Source organism: Charadrius vociferus, unplaced genomic scaffold (assembly GCF_000708025.1).
Source record: "Charadrius vociferus isolate BGI_N301 unplaced genomic scaffold, ASM70802v2 scaffold126, whole genome shotgun sequence".
Taxonomy (NCBI): domain Eukaryota; kingdom Metazoa; phylum Chordata; class Aves; order Charadriiformes; family Charadriidae; genus Charadrius; species Charadrius vociferus.
In genome coordinates this window covers 613,067-632,474 of record NW_009648894.1, presented here as the reverse complement: position 1 = coordinate 632,474, position 19,408 = coordinate 613,067, and the positions used below count along the sequence as shown (strand labels likewise).

At 40.0% G+C, this 19,408-nt stretch overlaps 1 protein-coding gene across 1 annotated transcript in view; it reads left to right on the top strand.

Annotated features, from left to right (window-relative positions):
- ST8SIA6 (ST8 alpha-N-acetyl-neuraminide alpha-2,8-sialyltransferase 6) overlaps window positions 1–13,799 on the top strand; it is a 44,816-nt gene extending 31,017 nt beyond the window's left edge. Inside the window, exons 5-9 of the mRNA XM_009887144.1 lie at window positions 1,729–1,873; window positions 4,211–4,323; window positions 5,661–5,753; window positions 8,722–9,194; window positions 13,516–13,799. Coding sequence (XP_009885446.1) covers window positions 1,729–1,873; window positions 4,211–4,323; window positions 5,661–5,753; window positions 8,722–9,190 — 820 coding nt within the window. The 3' untranslated portion in view covers window positions 9,191–9,194; window positions 13,516–13,799. The remainder of the gene's footprint in view (window positions 1–1,728; window positions 1,874–4,210; window positions 4,324–5,660; window positions 5,754–8,721; window positions 9,195–13,515) is intronic.
- The last annotated feature ends 5,609 nt before the right edge of the window (window positions 13,800–19,408 follow it).

Genomic DNA, 19,408 nt, shown 5'->3' with positions numbered 1-19,408 from the left:
GTGGGAATCACTGTGGTCAGGGAGTGGAGCTGAATATGGCCTGTGGAAATCTGGTCCCTACTGTTTCCTTCCTCAGGAGTAATATTTCCCGTTAACATTTCCTGGTAACTCTCCTAGTATGATCATCTCAGATACGTGCCATTCCAGCACTCAGTCATTCCTAGTGTTCCTCACATATCTGCAAACTTTGTCTTTGAGGAGTTTTCAGAGCTCAGTATTCAAAATGGGTTAATATATACCCGTGAGCCATCTGACAATTGAAATGGTACTCTTTCTTTTGGTATTTTATGTATGAATTAAACCAACCTTCCCCCCCCCGCCATTTTGACCATTATTTCCAGAGAAGTGAGATTAGGAGTTATCTCTGACCTGTTCACTCTCTTCCCTGTCTTCCAGGAAACATAATCCGTGGGATCTTCCACATGCTAGACTATGCCTCATCTCCCTCAGAAATAAAATTATATTATTATTTGAATATTGGCTCTGTATACATTGTTGATAAAGTCAAATGAAGCGACTTCTCTTACCTGTTAAAGCCAGAATTTGGCCTATATGGTTTAACTAGTTCCAATGGTTTAGTTTACCATTCTCACTGAAAAAGTATGAAATAATACTTTTCTATTCCTCTGGTTCTAACTGTAAATATTTTTTTTTCTTCTCAATTAAGCTTCAGTGTTAGGACAAGAATTATTATCTTTCCCCTGCTGTGTTATATCTTCAAAATTCCAAGCAATTCTGTTATTGATTAATTTTATTCTCTAAATGGTTTGTAGTTCTCTTAGTATCTCACCTGATGAGATAGCTATATCCTACCAATTGATAGATAATGGCTGGCTATGAATATTTCAGCCTTACAGTTGAAAATTGGATCCAATGACAGCAGAGAGAACATCGTTTCCTAAAGCAAAATTAATTACAGCATTTTGGGTCTGATGGGGCTTTTCATTGCATTTCACTGTTAATAATATAGGATGTTTACACACATAATATTCTTGTAAGTTTGCAGGTAACAGGAATTGTAAGATGGGTGATAGCCTTTGCTCCTACATAAAGTTTGGGTGAATCTCTTGCACTCTTATGTATTTAAGGACTTCTGCTGGGTGTTTTGGGGAGCAGCTAGGCTGTCTGTCTCTACCACAAAGATACCCATCTTCTTTATCTGCAAGTTGTAATGTGATTTATTTAACATCTGTGCTGATGTGCACAGGAAGACCATGCTGAACAGTTGCAGAAATGAATTATTAATTAATTGGCTTGCAACCATCTAGCTGTTCACTAAGTACTATAGCCAGTACTTCCCATCACCATTCCTTTCATCTCCTTGGTTCATTCGTTCTTCAGCCTTCTAGTTTATTACAATCACTCATTCTATATTGATTGAAATCACATTGTTAATTCTTTGGGGCTTGAAGTCTCTCAGTCTTTCTATAATAATCTCAGCAATTAATAATGAGGAGACCATTTACAACTTTTTCTGGATGGGAAAGGGAGTCCAAGAGAGAAAAACGAGGTAAGAAAAGCAGTTCTTGGTCTGATTAGTTTCTGAACATTTGCTGTGAAAACAGACTTGCTCTGCAAAGCAAGGCAAGGTAAAGGACATTATAGAGGGTTCATGTAGCCTTTTGTTGCTTAGTTAATTAGAACTGATTTTCATGCATCTAGTTCTCTACCACCATTCTCCTACTTATTTGCTTATCTTTGAGCAGTTTTTGTTTGGATCTTTTGCAGGTCAGAATTAGCTTCCTGCTGTGATGCAGTTCACAATTTTATTGCTTCTCAAAACAACACCCCACTGGGAAGTAACATGAGTTACGAAGTGGACAGTAAAAAGACCATCCTCATTACAGAGGACATTTTTAAGATGCTGCCTGTGGTAAGAACTGTATCTTTACCTGTTATTATAATTGCAGTATCATATATATTTTGGGTTGGTAATAGAGATGCTTTGTTTGATATCTCTGGAAGAGACCCTTCATCCCCTGTATGCTCTTCTTCATTCACCTTGTAAGACCTTTTTTTTCACCTTCCTCTGCAGTAGTGGAGGCATGGACAGGGTATTGTAGATCGGATTGTAGGTAGGGTTGCTACAGAACACAAGTTGCAGCCTGGCTTGGCAGCCAGCTGAATTCAGGAGTGACTCCTCTGAGAATGTTTGCCTTGCTTTTCTCATTCCCATTTTCAAAGGCATTTCAGTCTGGAACAACATTTCATATTCTTTGTATTCCCATGCCATTTCCAGTGCAGGCTTGGGCATATAACTAACTTATGAAAGCTATCCTGATGGGAAACCTGATATGGAGTGGGATGGGATGAGATGGGATAGGATAGGATAGGATAGGATAGGATAGGATAGGATAGGATAGGATAGGATAGGATAGGATAGGACCGACAATGATCATCTAGTCCATCTGCCTGACTAATTCAGGGCTGACCAAAAGTTAAAGCATGTTATTAAGGGCGTTGTCCAAATGCCTCTTAGACACTGACAGGCTTGGGGCATTGACCGCCTCTCTAGGAAGCCTGTTCCAGTGTTTGACCACCCTCTCAGTAAAGAAATGCTTCCCAATGTCCCGTCTAAACCTACCTTGGTACAGCTTTGAACCATTCCCATGTGTCCTATTAGTGGATACCAGGGAGAAGAGCTCAGCACCACCCTCTGCACTTCCTTTCCTCAGGAAGCTGTAGAGAGCAATGAGGTCACCCCTCAACCTCCTTTTCTCCAGACTAGACAAGCCCAAATTCCTTAGCCACTCCTCAGGACATTTCTTCCATCCCTTTCACCAGCTTTGTTGCCCACTGGGGTGGGGCCTTTGCAGCCAGAGACACGGGCTGAGCAAAGGAATCAGACTTTGTAGCTCAGGACTTTTAATAGCTATATAAGCTCTGGAGACCAGACAGAGGGCCACAGAGATGTACTTAATTTCTCGGAAGTAAGAGCACATTGGACCCCTCTTACCCATCTCTGGCATTCTTGATTTGTGATCCCAGCTACCACGAGTCTACTCCTTTCTAATGCTGCTGTGAATCACTAAAAACTTCATTGCAATAGAGGTTACAGTGGTTTCAAATTTAAACTGAACTGAAAGAAAAACGTAGTATGTTTTATGTGCTTATATACTTGCTAAGCTCACCAGAGTTCTATGCCCTTTGTGTTCTCCTACTGTCTTCTCAGAATTGAACAAAATATTTGAACGTGTTGTTTTGTAATACATTGCCAGGCAACATGATGTTCGGCACTTTCCCCACACTTTTTGCCTTGTTCATAGCAGTGTCCCTTCCTGCTTCTCTTTGGGCAAGCTGATGAGAGAAGGAGGAAGAATAACGCTTTGTGTAAGGAAGTTTTGACTCAATTTTAGAAGGGGGTTCAGTTTCTGCAGTCAAAGTAGCCCAGCTGTTGGCCTCTTTGTTGAATGTCAGTGCTCCTACGGCAGGAGAGGCTGAATGAGATGTATGAGATGTTTCTGAGACCCTGGGGTAACAGCCAACTATATTAATGTCACCTGAAATAGCCAACAATTTACATTAATTTGCTAGGTTGTGATCTGGGCAGGTTCCCAAGTGGGTGCACTTAGCTCCCATTCAGGTTCCCCAGTGCAAGACGGCAACCTCTAACAAGAAGAGGAGAGGAGAGGGCGAACAGCCAGAAACTGTAACCTCTTCAGTTAGCCCTCACATTCACCATGAGTTAAGCCAGGGCACATGATTATCCTTTACAACATCTTCAGGTTCCCCTAAATTCATTATTTTACATCAAATGTAATTGTGTGATGATAAAGTAATGAGCATTCACAAAGTTACCTTCTATTAGCTGACAAAGTCAATGACTGTGTGACAAACCCCAGTCTGTTACAGTGCAAAGGAAAAAGGGTAAATTTAAACTATCTTCAGTACAAATTACTTCCTTAGCTTGCCAAGCATTCAGTCCACTACTAGATAATTTTTGTGTTAAGTGTATTTAAAAGATACTCATCCAGTTTTAACAATCCAGTGTTATTCCTTCCAAGTACTGGCAGCAGAAGTAGCAGTTCTCAGTCTGTTGGTGCCTATTTTTGGCTCGTGGCTGTCCAGGCCTGGCAACCCTGTCTGCTAAATGGTGACTGTTTTCACTGGGATTTACCGGATTAAATCTGCAAGGACAAATGACTAAAGATGCAAAGAAACAATCAAAAGATTTACAAGGCATTGGCTGTGTCTTTTTATTTGTTTGCAGTCCTCTCCTCTTTCAGCCTACCCCTTCAAGACCTGTGCCGTGGTTGGAAATGGAGGCATTCTGAAAAATTCCAGCTGCGGAGCTGAAGTCGATCGTTCTGACTTTGTGTTTAGGTAAGAGCTGCTTCATCTTAGCAAGGGTGTCCAGTGTTTCTAAAAACTTGGCAGGCTTGGAAGCATGCCAGTGCCAGTTTGTAGAAATAAAGAAGGATCTTGACAATTCTTTGTTTCTGCTTCTCTAAGGCTACTCCTTCTGCTTTGTAGATTTCAGAATGCTGCTTCCTAAGTAAAAAAGGACTATATGGATACATAAATGATCTATGATTGTAAAGTTAACCTTGCCAGTGATGTGAAACATGATTATCCAAGAATCTGAAATTTCTGCTCATTTAACATCCTTTGGAAAAAGGAACTTTTTTTCTTTTTTTTCTTTTTTTTTTTTCTTTTTATTCAGGAGAAGAGAATAAAGAGAACCCTGAAACTGAAATAAGGAAGACTAGTATTAAATGTCACGTTTACCTTTACCTCTGGTTTAACAAAGTGTTTACTTAGCCTTAGGTTGGCTCGCTAATGCAGTTATTTAACTGCTCCAGTATTTGTCTCACCTTCTGTTAGCCATATAAAAAATTAGGCATGTAATTTAAATAGTTTTTTTCAGCTGCTTCTATAGATTGTGGAGAAAACCAGGCATACTTAGAGCGCAATTTGGCCCAGTCTCTCAGTTCATGACTCACACTTGGTAGTTCCTGCAAGGGAACAGAGTAACCAAGTGCAGGTTCTTCTCTCAGTGATGTCCAATCACCCAGTCAGCTGGATTTTGTTTCCTTTACTGCTTTTGACTAATATTTGGGCTTTTCAAATGAAGAAAAAATAAAAGTCTTTCCATTTAGGTAATTGTCTTAATACAAATGGGAAATCTGCATACTAAGATGCTAAACTTAGTAAGCGTGATTGACTTTAAAAAAATGCTTTCTTTACCTTTTACAGAAACCGCTGTTTCTGCAGTTGGGCAAGTTATGCTGTTGTTGTCTCATGAAACAGCTGTCAACATTACTGTGGAAGCTGAGGGACTGGTATCAATGAGACTGTTTTAAAACAGAAAATAACAGAAGACTTTCAGAAGAAATGCATTGTTTAGGCAAGAGGGGCAATATTTCCTAGCAGCTAACGTAGGGCATTCATAGACTGGCTCCTTCTGGGATTTTAACTTTGCTCCTGATTTGTGAGGTGATTTATGAAAACGAGCTCTCTGTGCCCTATTTTAACCATCTGTACAGCAGATTAAATATTTTTACTAGAAGTGCTGTAAGCCTTATTTAATATTTGTAAAGTGCTTAGAGATCCCTGGGAGCTGATGTGAAAGTGTCATTGCACAAGAGAGGAATTCGCAAATAATAACTGTAAAAAATTTCTGGTGCGCATCTGTTTAAGTAAATGTTTCTCAATTTCAGGTGTAACCTTCCTCCGACCACGGGAAGCATTAGCAAAGATGTTGGCAATAAAACTAACCTTGTGACTGTTAATCCGAGTATCATAGCTCAGAAGTAAGTACAACTGCAAATCTCTTTCTGTGCAATATTGTATAATTGTTTGACATTATTTAGATTTTGTTGGAAATCCATTGGGATACCAGCATAGAGAGCAGTGCATGCAGATTACTTCATTAAGCCTTAGTTCCCATGTAAAATATGTACCAGTCTAAATGGAAATCTGTTAAACCCAGCCTTTTTTGGAGGAGAAAGAAGTCAGCAATACCAAGATTAGCAAGTGCCTCGACTGGCACCAGTCCACAATTTATGACAAAGTAAAAATTGATGATTGCAAACCCAAGCCTCTTTCCCCCTCCTGACCCTCCTGACCCCCAACATAAGAAAGAAATTGTAATCATAAATCAGGAAAGCTTGGAAATGTGTGTCCGACTCTATCAGTAGGACTGTAAGCACATGTTCTTAGGAAAAGTGCTTAGAGGCTGTTCTGATGAAGACTGTTTCCTGAATGGAGGCCAAATTTCTGTAATCCATTTTTTCAATCCATACGAAAGCTGCTCACAGACTTTTTTCTCTCAGCAAAGTTTTTTTTTTTTCACCTTGTTGATGAAAAGAAAATCTAATAAGGCCAGGCTGACTAATCTGACATCTTCAGCAGGCTGGAACTTCAGCTTATCTATGAAAAGGACTGCTGTGGCATGTTATTTACTGCTTACTGATCTTATTCTATCTTATTGTCTGTCATATCTGTGTTTGTCAAATAGACAACATCAGGCAAAGCTTTTTTTCCTTTAAAGGAGGAAGGAGGAAGTACAGTGAGCATAGAAATTACTAACAGCTATTTGTCATTGATTCAAGGGTAGAACTCGATTTTTTGCAATGGGTGCTAACTACCTTAATGCTTACTCAGCCCTTTTTGACTTAAATGAAGATGAATTATTGCTTCCCCAATAATAGATTTAGCTCATTGATGTTAGTGGGGCTACGCACGAATATGAGGAAGGAAAACTTTGTTCAGTGACTCAGCATCATTGGAGACTACTGACCTGATGCACAATTTGTCTGGGCTTGATCAAAGTGTTCTGCCACAGCTGCACTCATTTTTTAACCAAATTAAGCCACAACAGGGCTAATAAGAGTTACACTGAAGGAAATAGGAGCTAAGCTGTGTGAGGATGAAATGTGATTATGAGAGAATGTTAGGATTTAAAAAAAAATCATTATTTAAATATTCAGAGAACAACGTAAATACTTTTGAAGGAGGAGCAGGAAGCAACTTGCACCATTTAGCAGAACTAAGTTTGGTTCTTCTCTCAGAAGACCTATTCTGACTTTATTCACTTTAATTTATAATTCTGTATTTGGGTACCGGGTTAGTCTGATGTTATTATTGTTAAGGTTAATCAGCTTTTGAACTGTGTCTGTCAGCGTGTACAATGTAGGTAAACTCTCTTGGAGGAAAGAAGTACAGTTCTTCTGTGTCCTAATGGAGCTGGGCTTTACCGCACCTTATAGTGGCTGAGCTGGAAAGGAAAACAAGACAAGGCCGAGTGGTTCAGGCTTCTAGATGAGGAAGAACAGAGATCTGAATTCTGTCCTGAAGGCTCTTTATGTACTTTACACTGAGTAGAAACAGAGAAAGTTCTTGGAGTAGAGGCCAGAAGTTCACCCTTCAGCCCCTCTTCCTAGACCTATGTTCAGGTGTTTCTTGCTTGTTCTGGCAGCGTGACTCTTGCATGCACAGGGACCCAGGGTCAACAGGAGGGGCTGAGTCCCTCTCATTCGTTTTGTTTCAGAGTCTGGTGGTAACGGCACTTTTCTGGGAAGCAGAAGCTGTAAGTTTAAACCCCTTCAGGCTGAGAAGGGGTTGTATCACTCCTTTCATGAGTTCAGTTATGCAAGAAGTAACCGATAGCTCCTCTGTGAGGGTTTTGAATGGAAAAGGCAGTGGCTGCTGTGCTCTGTCTTGAAGTGCTGCGTGAGAAGAGGGTTTGAATCTAATCAAGTTGTGAAGAGAAATGAAACCAAGTTTTCCAGTTTCTGCTGGAGCCATTTGTGAAAGGTGGACTCTGGTAGCCGTTACAAGGTGAAAATATGCTGCTCAGATAGACAACTACCTACAAAAGAGGACTCAGTGCTTTGAATCCCAAAGGGGGTGCAAGCGCTATATGTGCAGGTGATGCAGACTACTTGGATCTATAGAGGAAACAAGTTGAGTGACCCCCTTATCTCTTATATCACTTCTTGGATAACTCTGGAAGTTCACTACTCAGTATTTGGGAGCACAGAGCTGTCCAATGGTGAGGACTAAATCTCTTTGCTGGTTATTGGGGAACCAGAGCATCTGAGGATAAATCTCTTCATTGGTGAAATTAGATCTCTACGTTTTTACAGATCTCCATGTGTTCCCTTTGTAGTCAAAGGAGACAAATAGACATGCCTATATTTTCAGCTATTCTAAAAACATGTCAAAAGCAGCTAAGACCCTGAAAAACTTGAGCACACACTAATCTTTAAGACTCCAAGACTGCTCACATGCATACTTGTATTTCCATGCAGGGCAAACACACAGATTTTGAAGTGAGGTTATTGTATACCTATTGATGTAAGAAACACATTTCAGAAACACATGCAGTACATACCATAGTACATGTATTTTTAAACAGAGAAGGTATTAAATACACATATTTTTTTTTGTGTTGTCCTTTGAAATTTCTTGAATTAATCAATTCTGTAAATAGGTTCTGGTCTCATTAGTAGTGAATTTGATCTGCTTCAGTAGCTCCCGTGTTGCCAATTCAATCCTATGAAGTGTGTTCTTATTATACAATAAAGCCAGATTTTCATAACTGCACATAAGACAACATATAACAGGTTGATATAAATTTTCAATGTAGACAGGCTGAACTGGTGCAGCAGATTTCATAACTCATATGCAAGTGCAGTTGTGCTGTTTTGGTCTGTAATATATTTATATCAATAGTACGTTCTATTCACTCTTTTCCTAAAATATTGTACTTTGCAGATACAACAAACTAAATGAAAAGAAGACAGAATTTCTGGAGAACATTGCGGTCTACGGAGATGCTTTCCTTTTACTGCCAGCATTTTCCTTCAGAAGCAACACAGCCACTTCTTTTAAAGTGTATCACACTCTACAAGAGTTCAAAGCAACACAAAGGGCAATATTTTTTCACCCCACCTATCTGAGAAGTCTTGCCCAATTCTGGAGAACTAAAGGTGTGAAAGCCTACCGGTTGTCATCTGGTTTTATGATCACTAGTGCTGCTCTTGAGCTGTGTGAGAATGTGAAGCTCTATGGCTTCTGGCCTTTCTCAAAATCCACAGAGAAGATGCCAATCAGCCACCACTATTACGACAACCAGCTGCCTAAACCAGGTTTTCATGCAATGCCCAAAGAATACAACCAGATCCTTCAGCTTCATGGCAAAGGCATTTTGAAGTTGCAGTTCGGTAAATGTGAATCAGACTAAAAAGGTACGTCACTTCCTTACCACATAAAATGTCTTTATTTAAGTAATGTGTCAAGGGAAAACTTGTTTTACAAACAGCGGGGGTCTGTTCTTCCTTAGAGAGACATTTCTACCTTACAGTCAGTGTAAGTTGTGTTCATAAATAAGAGAAAGCTGGAGTTTTCTGAGTAAACGTAATGTACCACAGAGTTTAGAAATGTTTTCTAATTGTGAACTTTAGATGGGGAGCGTAGCTAAATACACATTATCACCATAATTCATAGTCAATCAGTAGTGTCTCCTCATCTCAGATGTGTGTCACTACCAACCTATGTTTGGTTTGGTATCAATTTCCACGAACTGGCCTCCTTTGTGAATTGCTTTATTAAAGGCAGACACATACTATGATCTACAAAAGGAGACACCTAATCCTGGCACAGAGGCCAAAATAAGGATTAAGATTGCCCCAGGAAGGAGTAGCATGCATCTGTGCCCTCATTCCCTCTTGTAGGTAAAGATAGGTTTAGAGCAGTACGCTCTCACAGCACTGGGCTGCAGAACAGCTTGTGGACAGCAGTGAGGAAGCTGCCGTACACTACAGCAGATTTTGGTGAGGATTTTACCTTGAGGCAGCTCAGAATCTGGGAGGCAGAAATATAGGATGAAGTGTCATTCCCTTTCCTCTGTCCTTTATAACTGTCTCATCCCCCATGGACCTCTACCTTCTGTTTTATTGCCTCAGAGAAATGCAGCAGAGTCTGGCTTCTGACCTTGAGTCAATTTACCAAGTGCAGATTACAGATGACTTTGAAAAGATTTGTCTGCATGTTTTCAATCTTGATTTGCCCTGTTGGCAAAATAAGACATATTTGTATAAATGCTTCTTCATCTTTTAAGCTAACTCAGAAATTCCCCAGCTCACAATACTGTTGTCAGATTTGCCGTTCACAGAAGTCTATTTTTCCAGGGGGTTCAAGTTAATATAACAGTAAGTGAAATGTACAGTAGAACTACCACTGTATGCAATATGCTTTAATTGGACTGATAGAATCTCATGATTGTATTACTCAAGTTAAATAAATTAAAATAGCATCATCTTGTTCAAGCCAGAAATGTTAAGTTCAAAAGCTAAGGGCTTTTCTTCTGGCTAGGTTCTGACATGTATTTGAAAATATCCTTTGATGGTATTTAGAAAACATGCTGTCAAAGATACATTCACGCTTAGTTCATCGTCAGAGACTGCTAAGTTTTAAACTAGCAGATTGCTAGTACCAAGAAAGCACAATTTTGTTCAGCTTCAGTTTGTTTGAAGAAATAGAAAAATAAGCTGCTTTAATATATTATTAGAATAATGTCAAACATGTGAGAAGCCAAAACAAGCCACCTAGTGAATCTGTTCTCCTAGTCCATGGCAGGAGATTACCTAGGAGGAGGTGTATGTGTACACAGTTTCATGTGGCTTGTTAAAAGTTGCAGCATATTGGAAAGGTTAAGAAATACATAATGTATTTTTCTTAGTGGCTCAGCTGTTTCCATGCAGTTTCCATTGTATTTATTCTTCCTGTAGTATAAATCGCTGGAGACATACCATGTAATTTGTATTGTAGTTACTACACCAGCTAAGAAAATGAAGGCAGCTCTTTATGAATATTTAATCTAGAGAGAAGCAGATAGAAGCCACAAAAATATTTAAGCATCTGTATTGGTTAATTAAATGCTGTCCGTGCTTGACAGATTGAAAATCAGTTCTATGGCTAAATTTGCAAAATAAGCTGTAAAGAAATAAACAACCAGAAGGATAAGTTGTGCTGCCCTAAGATTTTTCTCCACTATGTTAATCACTTATATTTGCAAAGAGAAAAGTAAGCCCTTTAAAACCAAAGAAATTAAGCGCTTTCAGTAGGAGCTACCATTCTGCTACTATTATCAACTATTAGAGGTAATTGAAATTCTATAATAAGTGTATTTCACTGAAGATGACCTTTTCTAAAAATTGAACAGGCTTGTTTCTCTTTTCGATTTCCCTTTTATGTTCTTCTCCCTGCTCTGCGCTCTCCCCTGCTAGTGAGTAGCTGAAGGTTCCTTACGCCACTGGGTGCCCACAGAAGTCTCAGGCAGAACTTCCCTCACACATTGCTGGGGCACAAAAGTTTGCTGCTGTAAATAAGAAGTGAAGGAAGCTGCTCTGCTGCAAGCACCAAGCAGGTAGCAGGTTCTGGAACGGTATAGGGGGAGCATAACTGCATCCCAGTGAATCATTTTGGCAGTGTTGCTCCTAAACACCACCCTTGCCGTTGTAAATGTGAACTTTTCTTATTGGATAGGGAGAATTGTCAGATGTGAGAGCCCTGTAGAGATGGTACTGAACAATGTGGGAAACTCCACCTGCCTTAATATCCACTCCTGCACCTCTGTGATTGTGCTCAACAGACACGTACCTGTCTTTACTGAAGTAGATGCGTACCTATCACAGATGGTAAAATGGAAAATGAGACATCAGCAAAATCTGGAAATGTAATTAAAATAATGATCTTTATTATTTTGTATTAAATTACCACATCTTTTTTGCTATGGCCGTGCAGCTGAAGGAGGTCTTGTTTGTTCATTGGTTTAACCTGATAAGCCTGAAGGGTGTGTCATTAGCTTCACGTAGACATAGGTTCAAGGAGGAGAAATGGCCTTATTCATATTTAAACATAGACAGAAGAATCTGATAAGGAAAATTGTCAGATGATAAATTAATCAGACTGGCAAAAATTTGATTGCCCAGAAGCCTGGTTAAAATGCAAATTTTGCCTGACCAAGAATCCATCAGGTTTTCTGTTTGCTAGGAGACAGCAGGGAAGATAAGTATGTGTTGCTTTGACATACAGCACAGTAACATTAAGCAGCTGCTCTGAGGTGTCAGTCAACAGAAAAAAAAAAAAAAAAAACATAGAAAGAAAGAATGAAACTGAGACTCCCTGAGCCTGGAGAAGAGAATGGTGCTCAATCATCCGAGCAGAAGGACTGGAGGAGGAGAGGTTGAGCAGAGCTGTGCTGGTGGTTAGGGAGTAAGAACTGCTGCACCTTCGACTAAGTGTGAGTGTGTCTTACCTGGAAAGTAAAAATTGGATCTGGGCTTTATAGTTCCAACCAGATGATTAAAAGCCATCTATTTCTGACAGAGAGGGCAGCAGTGCAGCCCCCCACTCAATGTGGAGCTAGCGGGGCAGCATCCTTTGAGGCAGGGACTGCCCGCTCACTTGCTCAGGAATTAACATAAAAGAGAATCATTTTGTTCCAAATGCTGTCAGCATGTGATCCTTTTTTAATCATGAAAGTGATAAATACTGTTATAAATAACCTATTTATAAATATAATTGTTATAAGTAACCTATTTATAACAGTAGAATACCAACACGAGCTTAAATTCTGCTGAAATTCTTTTATGCTTGCAGTTTCTCAATGTATCTAGAGAAATATGAACTGCCCCACAATTCACTTTTAATTACCATCAGAAAAATGATACAACATTTTGAAAATAAGGACGCTTCTGGATTCCTGTGAGGCAGCCAATTTCAGCCTATCCTTGACTCGGGCAAATATTATCCAGTGTGAAATTGTTAGATGTATACAACATGGAAAGAAAGGTCTTCTGCTTTAGTACCCGTGCAGTATAGCTTTTAAGCTCACGCTTTGCTCATGTGTTCAGCCACCTACTAAGTTTAAGAATAATGTCAGTAATGAAACAAGTGGAGATAAGTTGCTTCTGGTTTAGTTAAAACACGCCAGAATAGAAAAATATAGATTAAACCAAATTAGAATTAGATTTCAAATCAAATAAAAAAGTATTTAGAGATCTAGAAGGCTTTTGTTTTGTTTTGTTTTTCCACCGCAGAACTAGCCTGTTGAAGAAACAGAATCATTTCAATCTCTAGCTATTTCAAAATATGATTACAATAATATAATTTAGAAAATACTCATATTCAAATTAGCAGTGGCTGTGTCCCATAAAGCTGCTGGTTACACCCAGCCTTGGTTAGCTTAGGATGGCTGAAGAGGGTGGTGCAGGTGAGGTAAGTGTGAGCAGTTCTGGGGGTATCCAAATGGAGGAGTCCTCCTTTAGAAAGAGCAGATGCTCGAGCTGGATCAGGCACGAGCAGTCCAGCTTACCCAGGGGAATTTTGTGAGCCTGTGATGCTGTATAATAAATGTCACAGACTCCCAGTCTGAAATAAGGATGAAAAAGCAGATGCGAAAGGTGAAATGCATACACAGAAGCTATTGGCTTATTTTTAATGTAACAAGCAGTTTTCCTACTATAAGAGAAATAAGAGTAATATATTTTATTCTTTTAATTCCAGGGTGATGTTCCTAAGGAGAGAATTTGTGTGTATCTCAGCAGTTCGGTGTTGAATTTGATCTGATGTAATTTTGTGAGCATTAAACTGCATTGTTATAATAGAGAAATATTTTACACTTGAGGAGAAAGGAAGTGATTTTTTTCACACAGTGACTGCTACATTTCTGAGTTTTGAGTAATCATTATTTAAATACAAAATAACATTTATTTGGGAAATTCTGAAACTCGTGACTATTGGTTTAATTGTAGCAAAGCACAATCTCAGGATGGTGGCAATATGTGACATTCATCATGTTTGCTTCTTCAAGTATCATTAAAATATTTTGACATAAGGTCTCTGGTTTTGTTAATATCACGAAATTCAGGCAGTAGTCTCTGTGTGGTAGCTGCATGAGTTGGCAGTGAACATTTTTGATTAAGGACTTGAGCATGTAAACTCTAGCATTTGTCTACATGAGAAAGGTGATGAGAAGAGCTACAGACAAGTAATTAATTTGGAGCCGTGTCACTCTTAGTTTGTCCCAGGGTGCACAGATGAAAAAATTCCTCAGGTTAGAGATAGTCAAACGGTTTATGGGCTTTCATTTTGTGGGCAACAGATAATGCTATGGATTTAATGGGATCACTCATGTGAATGATGTTAATTTTGTGAACAAGAGTTTGAAGGACCAGAGCTGTATAATTGTTTTTAAACCTTTTGCTCTTATTGCTTGTGTTCCTCTCCAAGGTCCAGTTCAGCTCCAAATGAGGACGATAAGCTAGGTTCCATGCTGCAATCTCCAGAGTCCTTGTAGAGCATGACTTTGCACACATTACTGCAATCCCAGCTCTGTATCTCGGCTGACATATGAAATGGACCATTCATTAGAAGAATGATAGGTACCAAGCCTATTTCTTCTATTTATTTTTCACCTAGCATAGCTCGTTTCAAAATGTGGCTACAGATAAGGAAACCGCACCAAGCATTATTAGAAGAGTGTTCCTCTTACAATCAACCCCAAGCTCTTCTCCTATACCAGGACATATGAGAAAAGAAGCCACAGTCACTAAATTTAAAACCCATGCAGTTCTTGTGCTTTAAGTTTCCCCGTGGTCCAGGAACACCTGTAGAGCAACATCCTGCAACAAGAGAAAGTGAAATATCAGCCCAGTGGAAAGAATCACATTAACGTTTATAGGAGCTACGACAAGCAGTTATTGCCCTAGCTATCGCTGCTTGTATGTTAGTGATTATATGTTTTACTGCAGGAAAAAATAAACAACAAGTAAACAAAAAAAAAAAACCACAGCAAAAAAATTTGTAATAATCAGTTTCTGTTAAAAGAAGAGTTTCAGTGCCTTTTTTGAGTCAATTGAATGATCAGTTGAAAGATAGTGTCCGTCTCCTTTTACAGTCAGATACTATCATGTATTTTGTTTACTAAAACTCCTTTTGCCACTGTAGCATTAAATCCCCAATCAACTGATTTAAAGGGCATTCAATATTTCACTCATTGAGGATTATATCTGAAAAAAAAAAAGCTATTTAAATGAATTGAACCTTATAAAGTAAGGTTCAAAAAAACTTCTCAACTGATACTTCATAAGAGCATATCTATGTTGTTGTAATATTTGAAAGTTTACCTTGCAGCAGTTTTATAATCACATAAATAATCCTGAAAGTATTAGAATCGATCATTATGGTTCCAGGTCTGTCAGTTGAGACACATTCAGCATCTTGATCCATTTCCCAAGATAATAATATCAGAATCCAATACTACTCCTACCTAAGCACAAGTGTCCATAAATCCTGGCTGCATATACCAGCAATAAAGTCAATTTTTGAAAATAAGTTTTATAAAAAACAGATAGTGCTTTGGAGCATTGAATGACACCACTAATACAAGAGTGGACCTCTGAATATCAGTAGGGCTTTAACAGAAACAAAGACAACAGAATTGAGTCGATGGGCACATCTGTGTTACCAGCTGGTAACAAAGAGATGAGCACAAGGGTTTGATGTACTGGGATCTGTTACGGTTCCAGCACCACAGGTCCGCACTTTGTCTTCACCACCAGTGGAATTTGTGCCAGTTTGTGGCCACGCATCTGCTGCTCAAGTGCAGAGAGCTGGCTGCTGCAAGACCCTGCATATCCGTGTTGCAAGTGTTACGGATGATTGCCTCCTGCAAGACCCTAGTTATAGATCAGAGACAAATTTGCTCCCAAAAGACCTCATCCTTTGCCATGAACCACTCATGTAGACTGTCCCCAAGTGTTTGTAGCTGGAAGCTGTGCAAAGTGATGTAGTTGTCCTTTGTGTGATGCAAACAGCCTAGGTTGAGGAGAACCATGTCATATTTCATTCAGAGAGACAAAGATGCACCTGTGTTCAGGCAAGAACTGTAACTGGTTCCAGTCTAGTATAGTGCAATGAGATGATCTTGGCTGTGTAGCAGCTACGTTGTTTGACTTGGATAAATTCATACATCTTTTAGAGATTGAGCAGCTCTTGCATTGTATCCAGAACAATTGTCAAGTGCTTTATGTGTACGTGGAGATGATGCAAAGGATGTCATTCATTGCTCAGATTAAATTCAATGAGGTACTCGGCATGAGTGAAGTGGCAAAACCTAGTTGTGTGTAAGTAGAAGATGTGGAGATGAGAAAATGAAATTTATTTGTAGTGGAGAAGCCACTTTTTTCAAAAGCATTTGTTAGTTAGCACCACATTGCATACCTCAGTGAGTAAATGTATACAGTATGCCATGACACACCACAAAGGACTGAAGTTACTGTGTGTTTGGACTATTTCTGTGCAGCTCTCTTGTTTATAACACACATGTATTAGTAACTCGAAACGTTACTGGAATACATTTTAAGAGAGGTTTAGCTGAAAAGAAGAAACCTATTCTAGTTCCTTGATAAAAAGAGGTCTTAACTGAGGCAGCGTGATGTGGCACTCACAAATGAGAGCAAACAGAAAGCTCTGTAACATGGACAGACACTTTTGACTTTGTAGTGTTGTTTCAGCAAGGTTTAAACTTGCCATTGACCTGAAGACCTGATCCTCTGTGCTCTCAAAGCTCTCAGTGATTTGTGTGGAGCACAGGACTGACAAGAAGCGCGGAGAGGATTTGTTAACCTTTCCTCCCCTTTCCTACAAATACTCTTAACTCCTCATAGAATAAAAATATGCTCTATTAGATTTTAGATCAAGAACCTATTTTTAGTGTAGCTTTCTCAGGCCTTGCTCCAGACGTGAAGTTATTATGAGATGTTAGTTGTATCCACTTCACTCCAGAGGAGTGCAGACCTTGTACTCGGCTTTATTATGGCGCGTGCTGCTGTGTGCTTGGTGGCTAGCTCGTGTTAATTTGTGCGCAGGCCGGGCAAGTTAATAGCGGCGTTTCTGTGTGACAGGGTACAGTTAGATTGATCAAGACTTGCCGAAGTACACTCGCTGTGGGAAAGGACGTTTTCTTGGCTAGCCGAATAAATTATTTCTCATTTATTTTACATCTGTGATTTCTCATTGATTTTACATCTGTGCCAGGTTAATGATGAATAAATGGATTTTGTACCTGGCTGGGAATGTTTATGACACTTTTGCAAGACTGAGCCAAGTGCAGTTTTGATTAAGGATTCTTGACCAAAGGCTGGGAAGAGCCTTTCAGTTCCCTCTGCTTCACATGAGGAGTAATAATTTTTAGGGTTTGTGGGCCTCCAATGCTGTCACATGCTGTGGAGTGAATATTGAGATTAAATACTTTTCTAAAGATAGAAACACTGACAACGTGCTAATGGTTCCACTGTGCCTTTGCAGCGCCTGACAGTGGCCTCGCACATGACTGCTTCACGGCATCGTTAGATTAAGGGCTGCTTGGCTGCTTTTATTCCTTTTTCTCCTCTGAATCTTTAATGTTGCATCTTCCTTTAGGATCCAGTCCTGCCTTGAGTTGGTTATTTCTCTTCCCCCGTCTGGGGCATTATGTAGTCCTGTTTAGTGTCTGTTAGGGAGTTTGTATGGCTATGAATCAAATGCTCCTATGCTTGCAGCATAGTAAAACATACTTTAAATGGCTTGGTTTACATCCCAAGGAAGGCAGCATGGTGGGATGTTCATATTGCCTAACTGGAAGTGCTAAATTTGGGATGTAGCTACGCAGTGACTTAAGCGGTAATGGCTGGCTATGCAGTCCAGTCCTTGTCCTTGCGCTCCCCCCCATCCTTCATGCCCTCTCTGGCTCCTGTCTGATCCTACACTGAGCCCTTTTGGTGCACTGAGCTGGCAAAAACCTAACATGGCAACAAAAAGAGAAAATTGGTTCATGCCAACAGAATTTCGGAGTCAAAGCAAAAGAGGGGGTGAGACCATGCAGGGGGACCATAGGGACACAATGAGGGCCATTTGTTATCTGATGGCTGTTGGACAGGCCCAGCGGTCCCCTGAAACCTCAGTCAAGTCCAGAAGGTAACATCTCTGGGTGTCTCCCTGGTCAGAAGGTGAAGATGGGCTCCTGCAAGGGGTGATCACAGCACGGTGGCTGCTCTGGCAGGCAGGAGCCCATCTCTCCTTGCGGTAACAGAAGGTCCTTAAGGACTGTAAGTACCTACACTGGGTGAATATTGCTCCCCCTTGTCTCTTTCCCATTACAGTAATTTTAATAAGCTGTTCACCACCAGCAGGTTCAGAAATAGTAACTATAAAAAAAACCCCTTTGACTGTAAATACTGTTTCTCGGCTCAGTGACAGTAAACTTGCATAAACTTGCTTGTTGTTCAGCATGCCCATGCTTTCAGTCTCTGCTAATCCCAGCGTCTCAAACAGCGTCTGCAGAGCACAGAGCTGCTCAAGGTCTGGTGGTTTTGAGACCAGTTGATCTCACTTTGATTCTCTTTTCTTTGTACAGTAGTGAGATGTTTGACATATTGCCATGCTTAAGTCAAGATGAAGTTCTCTGTCCTGTGTGATTCAGGAAAAGAAAATAAATGATCTAGGTGACCTAGCACCTTCTGTGGGCTCCCCAAATTACTAGCAAAACATTCCTCTTGTTATGTATTATCTGATTTTATCCAGTGCAGGTATCTGGATTGGTTAATTGATCTGAGTTACGCGATCACTTAGACCTGGACCCTGCACAGACTCCCTGGTGGAGCTACAGCCTGACACGGCAATCTAGGTTTAAAAACCATCTGACCTGGAGATCTTTCTCTGTCCTGTCATTCCCTCTCATGTGACCAGTCTGCGGAGTGAGATCCTGGACATCCGTGCAGTAGCTCCTCCAGGGACTCTCAGGTCCTCAGAGCACACATCCCCTCGTATACAGGAGTCTGTGTGAGATCAATCCCAAGGAATATTCTGTTGAGTACTTTATTCTGAAACAACTTTATTTCAGCAGCTGATAGGCACTTACTGCATGGTCCGAAACAGTAGACTTCTTACACATGAGCTTGTGAGTTAAATATATCTTAGCTTGAAATGTTCACAGCCAGGTAATCCTTCATCTTGTGGTACTTCAGCAGCTCATCTCTTTCATCTCTGAGTCTGCTAGCCGAGAATGGCCACAAAAGGGATGTGTATTTACCATGTAAAGCCTGGCTCCCTTGATTTTGAGTTCATTTTAGGCAGGAATATTATCCTTCTCTGAATTTCTGGCCAGCCAGTTTCAAAGGCTGCTGAGCTCTCAGGGTACTCTGGAGAAATCATTTGGGACTTGCAGCTACAGAGCACAACGAGTGGGCAGATTTATATTTATTAAGCTTTGTTGCAAATTTTCATGATGTTCATATTAAGTATTTCTTAATTGGCTCTAAATTATCATAATGGTCAAATAGAGCATGAAATGATCTGCAGCATGCCGCTAAACAAAGGAGGTATTGCTGTTATTTAGCGGTCTCCTTTCATAAAGTCT